The following is a 13,415-nucleotide window of genomic DNA, read 5'->3' on the forward strand; positions in this document are numbered from 1 at the left end:
AATTTGGGGCAGAAATGATAAAGTGTGACAGGGACAGTCACAATAGATCAGACCAACATGTTTCAGTAGAAGTTAGTAAAGTCTGCTGTATGTTTCCCCTTTTTAAACTTTAGCTCATTATTAGCTGAGATCCAACAAGAACAAGCAGATTTCCCAAACTGCTAAAAGCTTAAAGTAATGACTTGATAAGCTGCACAGTGAACACAGTTATGATGATGAATTAAATCAATACTAATTTTAAATCATACATGATAACAATAGAAAATAAAACCTTAATTCAGTATTGTGTAATTTCAGCTCCATTCAGAGCTCACAGGTGTAATTTCCTTCTCCTCAGACAGAAATACCCGTTTGGTTCGTCCACTGATCCCTTCCAAACTAAAAACTAGAGGTTCATCTCACCTCTACCGTTCCTTGTGGATTTCTAGGTGGTTTCTTTATTGTGTTGTATTGATGTACCGGGGAAATAATTATATTAACATGTAACACATAGAATTTACAATTCAGCGAGGAGGTCTCCAAGTGAAACACCTAATGTGGCCTCAGATAAAGGTCTGAGAGATCTCGCCCACCTCATTGCTGTACGCCGGCTGAGGTTTGGGTGGAGGTGATGGCGGCTTCACAGGCTGAGGCATCGGCTGGAACAGCTGGGCGTTTGCTGGGCGGGACGAGCTGCGGTACGGCTCTCCTGTCTCATCTGTGACAGCTGGAGGACACCCAAACGCACCGGGCACGTCTACGGCCGGTGGCAGCACCTCAGTGCTGGGTGGTGCCTTAACCTCCACCCTGGCAGCAACAGCTGAGACAATAAACAAACATTTCAGCGGTAATTAATGAGACCGATTCTCTACATTCTCATCGATGGGATTAGAATACATACTTATTTCTTAATTTCATTTTAATATGGTTGTTAATTAGGGCTGCATGATTATGGCCAAAATGATAATCACGATTATACTGATCTAAGTTCAATATTCACTGCCAGTCTATTTTTGACTGAAGCCGCGTCAAGCAGCACAGAGCAGAGGAACCACAAGGAAGTCAGACACAGAACGGCGTAATGAAACTGGTAAATTTTCAAAATAACACACCCTGTGGAGATTCTCGATTGTACATAATTAACTGTGATTTTTGTTGATTTATGATCGAGAGTATGCACAGGGTGTTTTATTTTGAAAATTGACCGGGTTCTCTACGCCGTTCTGCGTCTGACTTCCTGCCCAGTTCGATCTGCTCTGTGCAGCTTGACGCAGCTTCTGTCAAAAATAAACTTGTGTATTCTTCGCCGAGCCGAGAGCTGCATCTGGGACGAGCTGCGTCTGATGGACTCGCAAGCACTGAGCAGAAGGGCTTTGAAGTTTAGGAAGCGCTTGATTTGATATGCAGCGGAGTTTTCCATGAGCGGAGCACGTATTTTAAACTGCGATATCGACGTCGATCACGTTCATTTAATTGTGGGAAGGTAAAATAGTAATAATGATCGATATTCGATTAATTGTGCAGCCCTACTGTTAATAAATGGTAAAGTGTTCCTCAAATTCCAGTAGCTCTAAAATGCAACACAAAATGTGTCAGAGGTAAAGACATGGAACTAGTCTTCAATATAAACAACGCTGTTCAGTTCTATTTCAATGAGACACTACGTCTATTGTAAACTGGAGGAATAGAAACTATTTGCCAGGGTTGGATCACTGTAATGGAGCAAATACCGTTGAACTGGCTTGAAGTGGGCTCAGCCAGAGCGCCTTCTCCACGGTACTTGTTCTGGGAGTCAAAGCTGCAGACAGGGGCGTGCTGGACAGGGTTAGGAAGGGGGCCTCCGTTCACCACCTCTCCGATCAACATCGTTTTCTTTGCGAGGATGACATCTGACTTCTTCTGGGACAGAGGCAGGTCTGGTTCCTGATAGGCTATCCGGCTCAGCTCAACCACACTGTGAACAATATTTAGTGACATTTCCGTTTGCACAAAATACTACAACGCTCCTCGCTTGGGTACATAGGGTTCACAGTAATTTGACCAATCCCAGTCACTCTGCTAAGGAGGTTGTGTTTTTGGTCCTGTATGTGCCAACAGCACCATTATGTGGCCTTCTATGAAGACATTTAATCTCCAAACTACTCAATTACGAGATCCAGAACTGTCTTGTGTAGTATAGTGGGGCTATGATCAGGTACGGTTCAACTAAAAACAATTTATCATCAAATTAAGCCACTCAAAGTTTATCAGACACTCACCCATCGTTGACATTGAGGCCGTACTGCTGGATGAAGTCAGTTGCCTCTGCAGCGTTTGGGAACATTAACATCCGAACTACGTCCTCAACTGGAAACGCAGTTGACCGTGGACCCACGGTGTGGGCCATGTTCAAGCTCTTCAAGGCCTTAGCTCTGACCTGCGTGCGCACACACATTTGAAAAACATAAATGTATGCTTTTGATATGTGAAAACAGGAAAGGGACTGTTGCCTGGATTCACCTCATGCACATAAGGAAAAGAGTAACTGTGCATTTACAGTATTACACATCCAAATTCATTCCTTAATGAAGGCAACAGTTTCAACCTGATTGAAGTATCTGTGCAGGAGGCAGCTGGCGAGGTACGAGGCTCCTTTCACCAGCTTGAAGAAGCGCACAAAGTTGTTGCTGTTGACTGCAGTGAATGCTTGCACGGCAAACTTCACCTCGGGGGAATTGCGCACCTCGTCGCGGAACTGCTGCACCTCACTGCGTGGACAGGGAGTGTTAGGATGTGTTAATTTACTGTATAGCGGATGTGTGAAACGCAGTGAATGCAAACAAGCACCAAAATGAAAAGTCACAGGTGAAGATGTATAAGATGGTTTTGAAGTGTTTTTGAAGGTGCTTATAAAAATAAAACTTCACCAACACATTCGATCATTTGTGTGCATCTGTTTTAATGGACTGACCGTAGGATGTCACCGTCGTTGAGTTTTAGCAGCACGCTGTACTGACGAAACTCTGCCTCTCGGGAGCAGTAGATGTGACGCGTGGCCAGGTCCTGGTACATTTCTTTGAGACTCTGGAGGCACTTTGTCATGTTCTCGTTGTTGATCTTGGCGTCGAAAGCAGAGATATGCTCCTGGCAGAGGTGGTGAGCGCAATGCACATGGAAGCGTGTGCACTTCTCTATCAGCGACACCGTGTGCGGGCAGCACAGGTGCTGCTGGATGATGTCCTGTGGGTGAGTTAAGGAATTTAAAATCAGTCTACAAACCAAGTCTACTTGTTAAATCCCCAAATCTGCAAAATCATGACTGGACCCAGAAAGTGTGTTGAAACAACGTGTCTGCTGCTCTGATGGGAAGTATTCAGGATCAGATAGTTGCGTGCGGAAGGAGGAGTTAATAGCAAAACGGCAAAACTGGTACAACTCAGACAGCTGCAAGATTAATGTGGGTCTGGAGTTATCTGCTTTTCAGACATGGAACTTAAGAGCTTTTTCCTTAAGCGGCAATGCAAATGTCTAACAAGCTTTTTTTATTGAACATAATTTTTAAAAATCTACGTGATATTTAATGTATGCAGCCCGAATTGCAATAAATAGCTGGAAAAGTGGCCGGAGTCAATAAAGTGCCATTCACTATTCAATGCTATGGACACTGTCTTGGACCTTAAAAAGGGAAACTAGGAGACAAACAAATCTTCACACCAGATTTAAGCCTGATTACATCACAGACACCTGAAGAAGGCAGCTCTCCTGAAACAGGCTCTCTTACCCAGAGAAGCTCACAAGTCTCTGAGCAAGAGTCCAAGTCAAGTGTCAAGTCTGTGAGCTAGAGTCCAAGTCAAGTCTCAAGTCTGTGAGCTAGAGTCCAAGTCAAGTGTCAAGTCTGTGAGCTAGAGTCCAAGTCAAGTGTCAAGTCTGTGAGCTAGAGTCCAAGTCAAGTCTCAAGTCTGTGAGCTAGAGTCCAAGTCAAGTCTCAAGTCTGTGAGCTAGAGTCCAAGTCAAGTCTCAAGTCTGTGAGCTAGAGTCCAAGTCAAGTCTCAAGTCTGTGAGCTAGAGTCCAAGTCAAGTGTCAAGTCTGTGAGCTAGAGTCCAAGTCAAGTCTCAAGTCTCTGAGCTAGAGTCCAAGTCAAGTCTCAAGTCTCTGAGCTAGAGTCCAAGTCAAGTGTCAAGTCTGTGAGCTAGAGTCCGAGTCAAGTCTCAAGTCTCTGAGCTAGAGTCCAAGTCAAGTCTCTGAGCTAGAGTCCAAGTCAAGTCTCAAGTCTCTGAGCTAGAGTCCAAGTCAAGTCTCAAGTCTGTGAGCTAGAGTCCGAGTCAAGTCTCAAGTCTCTGAGCTAGAGTCCGAGTCAAGTCTCAAGTCTCTGAGCTAGAGTCCGAGTCAAGTGTCAAGTCTCTGAGCTAGAGTCCGAGTCAAGTCTCAAGTCTCTGAGCAAGAGTCCAAGTCAAGTCTCAAGTCTCTGAGCTAGAGTCCAAGTCAAGTCTCAAGTCTCTGAGCTAGAGTCCGAGTCAAGTCTCAAGTCTCTGAGCTAGAGTCCAAGTCAAGTCAAGTCTGTGAGCTAGAGTCCAAGTCAAGTCTCAAGTCTGTGAGCTAGAGTCCAAGTCAAGTCTCAAGTCTGTGAGCTAGAGTCCAAGTCAAGTGTCAAGTCTGTGAGCTAGAGTCCAAGTCAAGTCTCAAGTCTCTGAGCTAGAGTCCGAGTCAAGTCTCAAGTCTGTGAGCTAGAGTCCAAGTCAAGTCTCAAGTCTGTGAGCTAGAGTCCGAGTCAAGTCTCAAGTCTCTGAGCTAGAGTCCAAGTCTCTCGTGGTTATAATAAATGTTGTGTTCAATCCTGGCTGCTTATAAAACTGCACAGATAAGGAATTCTGTAACTGTAACCTGTTTTTCACTTACAGAGCACAACCATGTAATGTGCAATGCAATTAGTGACTGTAAATCAACACATCCCCGACTCTCAAACCCAGTGTAACGTTATAACTAAATAAAACTAATAATAGGCCATTAACCCCCACCCTTGGTCTATATTTTTTGGACACGTAAATAATCTAAATATGTGAATACTGTTAGGAGAATTCAATCATAGCCTACAGATGGGCTGCATCTCTTACCTTGCGGATGCCGCGGGTCCTGTTCCACACAAAGTCGTACCAGTCCCGGTAGTTGTCTACTACCAGGACCTGGTCCATGATCTGAGTCACCAGATAGTCCATGGTCATGCTGAGCACAGGAAGGGGGCGCAACTCGTGGGGTAGGGGCTCCTCCTGGTCGGCAGATGATCGGCTGTACTCCTTGATGGCAGCTGTGTGGTCCACCTAGTCGGAGACAGGAGGCGAGATTAATTATTTCGTCTACAGTGCCTTCTTTATTAAATATTCTTAAAGCGAAGGACAGTACAACAAGTGACGCCTGCCACAGATTAAATAAAAAAAAGTGTCTGAAAGAAATCTGAGACATGATGCAACATCTCACGGTACTGTCTCAGGTGAAGAAAGCCTACTCTCTGAATATGGAAGACAAGCATTAAGGACGTTACCATCTCAGTATCTGGGATGACCTCGAATACGCTCAGCTGCTTCCGTGTTTCCCTCATGTACCTCTCCTTCTCTGGACACATGTCAGGACACGTCCCCACAAACACCTTAGACAGAACCAGGTCCGTCCTCTTGGGCCGACCTGTGTGGACAGATTGCACACACGGTTAGAAGGTCTCTCACGTTTTTAAGCCATGTTCACGGCTGCAATAGATCGGTGTGAGAGGCGGCTCAACCTTGACGCAGGATCTTGTCCCTCTGCTCCAGGAGGCGGTACTTGTCCTCAGCGGTCTCAGCCACCTGGCCAATGAGGTGCAGGAGGGAGGAGGGGACAGGGCGCTCTGAGCTCTGGGCCTCCGCGCTGCCCTCTTTCTGGGGTTCAGTGTCAAACTGCAGAGCCTTGGCTAAAGACGACTTCTTCACCGGAGAGCTGACACATGAAAAGACACAACAGTCACGGCACTAAAGCTGTGCAGACCCGTTGGATGAAGGCATTACAACTAAAGTTACATCTAAAATGCTGTAATAACGAGAACACTTTCATGCAGGCGCGAGTGTTACCCGCGGCTGAAGGTCCCCGTGCTGCTGACTGCAGGTGCTCTGAGTGCGGGTCTTCTGAGTGGGGAGGAAGCAGCCTTGGACTCTGTGTCCTCCTGACTTTCTCCCTCTGCCTCATCCTTTCCTTCTTCAGGTCTGCTCGCTTTGTCACCTGGACCTAATGCACAAAAAATTAAAAACAACTCAGAATCAATAATATGACTCAGTGCAGGGAGTAAATGCTCCTTACATCACTTACGTCACTTTCCCAACCCAACCCAACCCCTCCTTGTGCCTCAGCTGGAAGTAATGATGACTGTGAATTGTTTTTATCTTATTTTACCAATAAGGTGGTGTCAATCAGAGCCTCTATTACCCCCGCGGCCTCTTACTCAGAGGTTCCTCACCAGCAACAACAGAGTTTTAACCAGTTTTATCCCATCGACTTGCTGAGCTTTTAAAAACAGTATCACAAATGAGAGTGTCCTCCAGCCCACTTGATGTAATACCTACAAAGTTTTTACTGAAAGTAATAGATTCTGTTGGGCCCCATTTGATCTCTGTTTTCAACAGCTCCCTATCTACTGGTTGTGTCCCTGATTATTTTAAAACGGCTTGCGTGAACCCACTTTTAAAGAAACCTGGTTTAGATCCCTCCCTCCCACATAATTTTAGACCAATTTCAAAACTGCCTTTTATTGCAAAGATTCTAGAAAGAATTGTGTCCAAACAGCTGCTCGCTGTGCTGGAAAATAACAAATTATTTGAAAAGTTTCAGTCTGGTTTTAGGAAGTACCACAGCACTGAGACTGCCCTGCTTAAAGTCACCAATGACCTTTTAATGTCTGCTGATGAAGGCATGTGCTCAGTCCTGGTACTCCTGACCTTAGCGCTGCTTTTGACACCATTGATCACAACATCATGTTAGACAGACTGAGGCACTGGGTGGGGATCTCTGGTACTGCCCTAGAATGGTTTTCATCCTACCTGTCAAATAGGAAGTTTTGCGTGTCTGTAAACAACTATGTCTCCTCGTTCTGTCCAGTTAAATATGGTGTGCCTCAGGGGTCGGTCTTAGGACCCATTTTGTTTTCCTTGTATCTGCTTCCCCTTGGACATATTATCCATAAACATGGCATTTCTTTTCATATTGCTGATGACACACAAATATACTTGCCCGTCAGATCCACAGACCCTGGAATGCTGAGTTCACTTAACAACTGCCTTTGTGAAGTTAAAAAATGGATGTCAAATAATTTCCAAAACAGATTGGTCATCGCAGATGGCAAATCAAATACTGCCATCTGCTGGTTCCTAGTAAATCACATTAAGCCTGTGCAAAGAACCTTGGTGTTTGGTTTGATAGTAATTTAAATTTCGAGCAGCACACCACAAAGCTTGTTCAATCATGTTTTTATCAACTTAGAAATATAGCAAAAATTCGATCTATGTTAACTTTTAAGGACACCGAGACCATTTTACACGCCTTCATCTCATCACGCCTGGATTATTGCAACAGCCTTTCACCTGTTTAACCCAAAAATCTATTGATCGACTCCAGACTGTCCAGAACTCAGCTGCCAGGCTTTTAACCAGAACAAAGAAATATGACCACATTACTCCTATTTTAGCTTCATTACACTGGCTCCCAGTATGTTTTAGAATTGACTTTAAAATTCTATTGATCACTTTTAAAGCTCTTCATGGCCTCTCGCCTTGTTATATTTCTGACCTTTTAGTCCCATACGCACCAGCACGTACCTTGAGATCCTCGGGCAGAGGTCTGTTGTCTGTTCCAGAGTCTCGACTGAAAACTAAAGGGGACAGAGCGTTTGCTGTCAGGGCCCCGAGGCTCTGGAACAGCCTGCCCGAGGAAATCAGGTCGGCGAGTCAGTGAACTCTTTTAAGTCCCTTCTTAAAACATACTTTTATAGGAGAGCTTTCCCGATCTTATTTGACTTTATTTTATCCCTTTTATTTTATTGTATTTTACTAATTTTATAGTAATTTTTCATGCTCTTAACTTGTTTTTTTTGTTTTATTCTTTACACTTGTTAAAGCACTTTGTAACTTGTTTTTGAAAAGTGCTCTACAAATAAGGATTATTATTATTATATTATTATTATTATTTCGCTTGAAGGCCTGTACCTCTAAACAGCAATATAAATACAGCAGAACTCTGCCTGTTGTGTGATAGCAATAATTTTTACATTCTTAGAGCGTTCATAGAAATGTGTCATATTTACTCTGCTTCTTTTTCTGCCACAGGATAAGGAGTTCATGTCGATGCAGGACTTTGCCTTTCTTCTTTGCCTTAGCCGCAGACGCCTGAAAGAGACAACAGTTGAAGTGAGAGAGCAAAATAATATCGTGATCTCACTGAAAACTACACACCGTCATCTTTGGCCGGTCTCACAAAGCAGGACTAGTGGGTTAGCTAGCTAACGTTTGGAGTTATCCCTGGGCCCAGTTGTTCAGAGGTCTGTCGGATCACCTAATCCAATCCTGGTTGTGATCTGGATCAAGCATTCAGTTTTTTTAGTAGGATTGGGATCCCTTTGATCCAAAAAAATAAAAAGAAATCAGGATTATCCTGATCCCAACAGAAGGATGGCTTCAGTAACAAAATGTCATAAAAACAATCAAATTTTCCAAATAATATAACATTTTTGTCATGTAGTAGCCTATACACATATTTATTTGTATTTTGCACTTGATTTGTTTAAACTTTATAGTGTTAAAGTACATAAAGTAGACAGTACCTATTAGCCATTCAGTACAGTAAAGTAAAAAAATAAATAATCCGCCAAACAGCTTCAATATCAAACAAAATAATGCAAAAAATGATGTCACTTATTACCGTACAGTGATTAAAAAAGGCACAATCATCAGAGGCGAAGTAGTTTGTAACAAGTTCATTCTGAGATCGCCTCCTAAAAGGCTAAAAGGTGCTCTCTGAACTCTGAATGATTTGTATTTTAATTATTAGACTATTGGACAGCACTCAACAGTGTATCTGTGAATAATGTTTATTTTCTTGTTTTTCTTGGAGGTATTGTGGGTCAGATGGTCTGACTGTTTAAAGAAATTGAAAATGAAAGGAAATGTTTGTGTTGTTTTATTGTGCTTTATCTTCAAATTAATGTTAACCCACGCTAGCTGTTCTAACGGTTGGTCTTTATATCATTAACAGCAGACGTTGTGATTTGTAGTCCCACTTAGAGAACTGGAAATATGTATATGGTAATCCTGCAAACTTTGTATCCGGATCAGGGTGATCCAATCCAATGTTGCTTTGAAAAACTGGCACAAAATTAAGAGGGGTTACGTGATCCTGGACAGCAAAGCACGGGATTTCTGGATCAGAATGATCTAGATTAAAGGGGACGGATTCAAAAAAAAGAGCTGAAGTCCAAACAACTCGTAGTAAAACCAGTGCTCCACTCTGGATATATCAAATAGGGAATATTAGTTGGCAAGCTGCCACTAGGCAAGCTGCCACTAGGAGTAACAGATCAAATTTACTGTCTTAAGTGTGCTGAAAAAACAAAGCTAGCTGAGGATCAGATCAGTAATCGGTTATCTCCCAGTTTTAGTAGCACAGAGTTAACTCACATGGTGATCGAAGTGAACTATGGCCAGGTTCTTGGCAGGCCGGCAGAAGATCTTACGAACTTTGCCGAAGCGACCAAAGTGCTTCCCGATCGTGTCCTTCTTGTTGAGGGCTGGAGGCACATTCCTGCACTGGATGGTGGTGCAGTCTGTGGGAGACATGCCGCTCAGGCTCTCCGAGCTCTCCCTGCGTACCCCGCGTTTCACTGGGGTTGTGATCTCCAGCTTCGCGTCCGGGGCTTTTGCCGCGTCTATAGAGGGACGACGGGCAATAGGCAGACAACAGGATGAACATTTTCTAATAATCCAATCCAGTGGAAACATCTCACAGTGAGCATCAACCTTGGGACAGAACCATTCTTATAGAAATGCTGTTTAAATAATGTGCTGATAGTAATCAAGTTGCTTTCAGTGCTCACTTTGGGTCTTTTCATACATGACAAAATCTGAATATTTTATGAACACATTTGTTTTCACACTCTGCTGCCAGCTGGGCGTTAATAGCCTACTGTTTATTTTCAGGCCTGTTGCAAAAAGTAGAAACACTCAGACCAGCAGCGAGCTGTGGCCTAGTTGCACTACTCCTGTTACTGTTTTTGTAAACTGCACACCAATTTGAAACAGCTGTACTGTATTTTCAAACAGTCAATAAAGTTCAGTAATTACTGAAGGTGTCCGTTTCATTACTTTATATAATGTAATAAATATGCAAACGTCAATTAGATGGTAATCTGCAAGGGAAATAAAGAAAAGGAAAAATCATCAGCTTCTAGTGATCAATTTGACCCGGACAGACGTGAACACTGTCAGAGGTTTCCACTGTAATACTTAATCAAAACCAAAAGCCTATTGTGATTTTCACCGCAGAAGTAGGGCTGGGCGTTATGTTCAAAAATGTAATTGAGATAAAAAACTTGTATCATTCGATATCAATAATTATCAAAACAATTATTATTTTTTTAAGTTTAAAGGCTTCTTTTTGCTCCTTGTCTGGTTTCTATAATTAATTGTGGCTTTAAACTTTAATAAACTTCTTTATGGTCAGAACATGACAAACACTTTCCAAACAGTGGATCACTAAACAAATGTGATGTAAAACATTCAAAGCAATAATGATTAAATCTTTTTTCTGTCCCTTTTCTCAATAAAATAAATATCTTCATAGGAAAAATTAAGTGCTAATTCGGCCGTGATTCAAATGAATTAAATCAAACATTTATTGAACATTTTCTATATTGTTATTGAAGAAAATTATATCATGATAATTATGATTATTGTTTTATTGCCCAGTCCTGAGCAGGTGTAGAGAGGAACAAAATGGATCCAAGGATATTTCAGATATGTACGTCATTCTTACCAATTACAATCAAATTCTGAGATTTCTTATCGGGTGTGGAGGACTTGCCACCACATTAATAGTGTGTCTACACGTGAAAAGATTTGGTCATTATAACAAACAAACAAACAAACAAACAAACACACTGGACAATAAAAAGTAAATGTGAGCATTTTTGATCTGGTGGCACCATCCTTCCGAGTCATTTAAGAGTGATTCTATCATGCAGAGTTGCTTTTCACAGTGCAGATAGGTTTCAGAAAGTCCTAAACACACCTTGATGCTAAACGCAGGTAATGTGGGTGTATGTATGATTCTCACCTGACTCTTCAGCTTTCTCCAGCACATCCCTGGTCAGTGCAGTGGGCGGTGTAGCCGGTAGGCTGTCACCCTGAGCTTGGGCGTTGTCCTTCTCCGTCTCCTCCCACGTCGATGCTTGCTGCTGAGTCTCCCTTGTGGCCTCTCGCCTCACTGGGTTAGTGCCATCTCTAAGAAGACTGTTCAGGGCCCTCCCGAATAAGCCTCCTGGTGGGCCACGGGACCTCATTAGGGGCCTCTTAGAGGGATGTCTTGGTGAATCTGCTTCTCCTGGAACATCCTCCTCTATGGCAGGCTTCTCTGGGCCAGTGCTGGGGCCCGCTGGATCTTCCTTGCGCTTGGTGCCTTTGCTAAATCGTGCAAATGCATTTGTGCCTCCTAGGCCCTCAACGTTGCTCCCTTTCTCGTCTGTACTAGTCTCTGCTTTAGCTTTGGTGTCACCAAAAGCTGAGGGCTGACCAAAACTGGTTCTTCCAAAAATGGATTTGGTCTGGGGCGGGGGGGCTTTGGTTGAAAAACTGAAAGATGACGGGGTGGTGGGCTGGGTGGTGGATGCATTAGTACTAGAGCTGGAGGGGGCGGCTGGCTGGGAAAAGGTGAACTGCAGAGTGTTGGAAGGACTGCTGCTACTGCCAGTTGTTAGCGGATTGTTCTGGGAAGAAATAGAGGCGGCTGCTGCCGGCTGTGAGAAGCTGAAGCCCAGCGACTTACCCCCAGTCAGTAAAGAGAAGCCAGTGGTGGTGGTGGTGGTGGTGTTGCTACTCATGGTGCTGAAGCCTGTCTGGGACCCACTGCTGCCAAAAGGTGAGCTGGACATTGAAGTAGTTTGAGGGTTAGCGGGCTCAGGGCTGGCACTGAAGATGGGTTTGAACAGTGCCTCATTGGCCGGCTTGAAACTGAACTTGGATGTTCCAAAGCCCCTGCTCTGGGTCACACTCTGAGCTGTGCCAAATACACTGGTGGTGACACTGGTAGATGCTGGCTGTCCAAACACAGACGGTCCAAAACCCAGTGGCTGAGGTTGCCCTAAGGCAGCGGTGGAGCCAGAAGTCATCTGGGAGTTTCCAAACCCAGTAGGCTGTTGGCCAAACGCTGGTGGCTGTTCGCCAAATCCTGGGGCCTGCTGGCCGAATCCCGGGGCCTGTCCAAATGCCGAAGGCTGTCCGAATGCAGGCGTCTGCCCAAAGACTGAACTCTGGTTTGACCCACTAGTCTGTCCAAAAGCTGGTGCGGTGCTACTACCAAAGCCTGAGCTACTCATTCCTATTGAGGTCTGTCCAAATGCTGGAGCCTGGCTTATTGTAGGTAACGAGGGGGCCTGTGTAGAGGACTGTCCAAAGGCAGGGGCCTGTCCAAAGATGGTGTTCCCATGAGGTGGGGGCTGATTCAGGACAGACGGCTGTCCGAAGGCTGATGGTTGATAAAACCCCATAGTGTGGGGTTGATTGCTAGAACTTTGCTGTCCAAATGGCTGGAACAAACCAGTGTTCAGAGTGTTGCTCGGGGCTTGGAAGGCTCCACCTTGTGAACTACCAAACGGATTGGATGGATTCATGGCGCAAAAGTTAGCGGATGTTCAGTCAGTTCTCCTGATTGTTTATTTGCTGAAGGAAATGTTTCTCACGCAGGCATTCAAGCAGCAGAAAGATGCAATACTGTGCCGACCTCTCAGGTTGTTCCAAGTTGACTCGCTGTGGCGTTAAAAGCCAAAAGAACATTATGAAAAACGCACGATGACTCGGCCGCTAGCATTTAAGCTAACACCACAAACACTGTCAAAGTTAGCTTAGCAAAGTTTATTTCATTGCCGTTTGAGGTTTTACACGGACAAAACAGAAACCTCTCCAGCAATACTTCTTAATTATGCAACTTTAATATAAAAAAATCCTCACCTTTCACAGCTTGTTTGCGATGTTGACTTTTTTTTTTGGTTCAGTTCAAAACATATTCTCCCACATCCGGTTCCGGTCCGACAAATCTATCGGTCCCCCCGGTCATTGCTAACGCGACTGCCAACGTTTCACTGCGCGAGTAGGCAAAGCCGCCACTTACAGAGAATATGTTTAACTTATCCTAACTCTACTGTCATGTCGACACAATCCAGAGAAAGCTTACATAG

General features: G+C 44.1%; 1 protein-coding gene across 1 annotated transcript in view; it reads right to left on the reverse strand.

Annotated features, from left to right (window-relative positions):
- Positions 1-13,326, reverse strand: part of LOC119903800 (minichromosome maintenance complex component 3 associated protein) — a 30,384-nt gene extending 17,058 nt beyond the window's left edge. Inside the window, exons 1-13 of the mRNA XM_038720038.1 lie at positions 13,189-13,326; positions 11,300-12,987; positions 9,646-9,893; positions 8,277-8,358; positions 6,055-6,208; positions 5,730-5,923; positions 5,496-5,635; positions 5,071-5,274; positions 2,930-3,198; positions 2,564-2,726; positions 2,238-2,395; positions 1,710-1,933; positions 573-799 (exon numbers count right to left, since the gene is read on the reverse strand). Of these exons, the coding sequence (XP_038575966.1) occupies positions 573-799; positions 1,710-1,933; positions 2,238-2,395; positions 2,564-2,726; positions 2,930-3,198; positions 5,071-5,274; positions 5,496-5,635; positions 5,730-5,923; positions 6,055-6,208; positions 8,277-8,358; positions 9,646-9,893; positions 11,300-12,851 (3,615 nt within the window). The 5' untranslated portion in view covers positions 12,852-12,987; positions 13,189-13,326. The remainder of the gene's footprint in view (positions 1-572; positions 800-1,709; positions 1,934-2,237; positions 2,396-2,563; positions 2,727-2,929; positions 3,199-5,070; positions 5,275-5,495; positions 5,636-5,729; positions 5,924-6,054; positions 6,209-8,276; positions 8,359-9,645; positions 9,894-11,299; positions 12,988-13,188) is intronic.
- Between the last annotated feature and the right edge of the window lie 89 nt (positions 13,327-13,415).

Source organism: Micropterus salmoides, unplaced genomic scaffold (assembly GCF_014851395.1).
Source record: "Micropterus salmoides isolate LMB-PRFRI ecotype aquatic unplaced genomic scaffold, ASM1485139v1 Ms_hic_scaffold_15, whole genome shotgun sequence".
Lineage (NCBI taxonomy): Eukaryota > Metazoa > Chordata > Actinopteri > Centrarchiformes > Centrarchidae > Micropterus > Micropterus salmoides.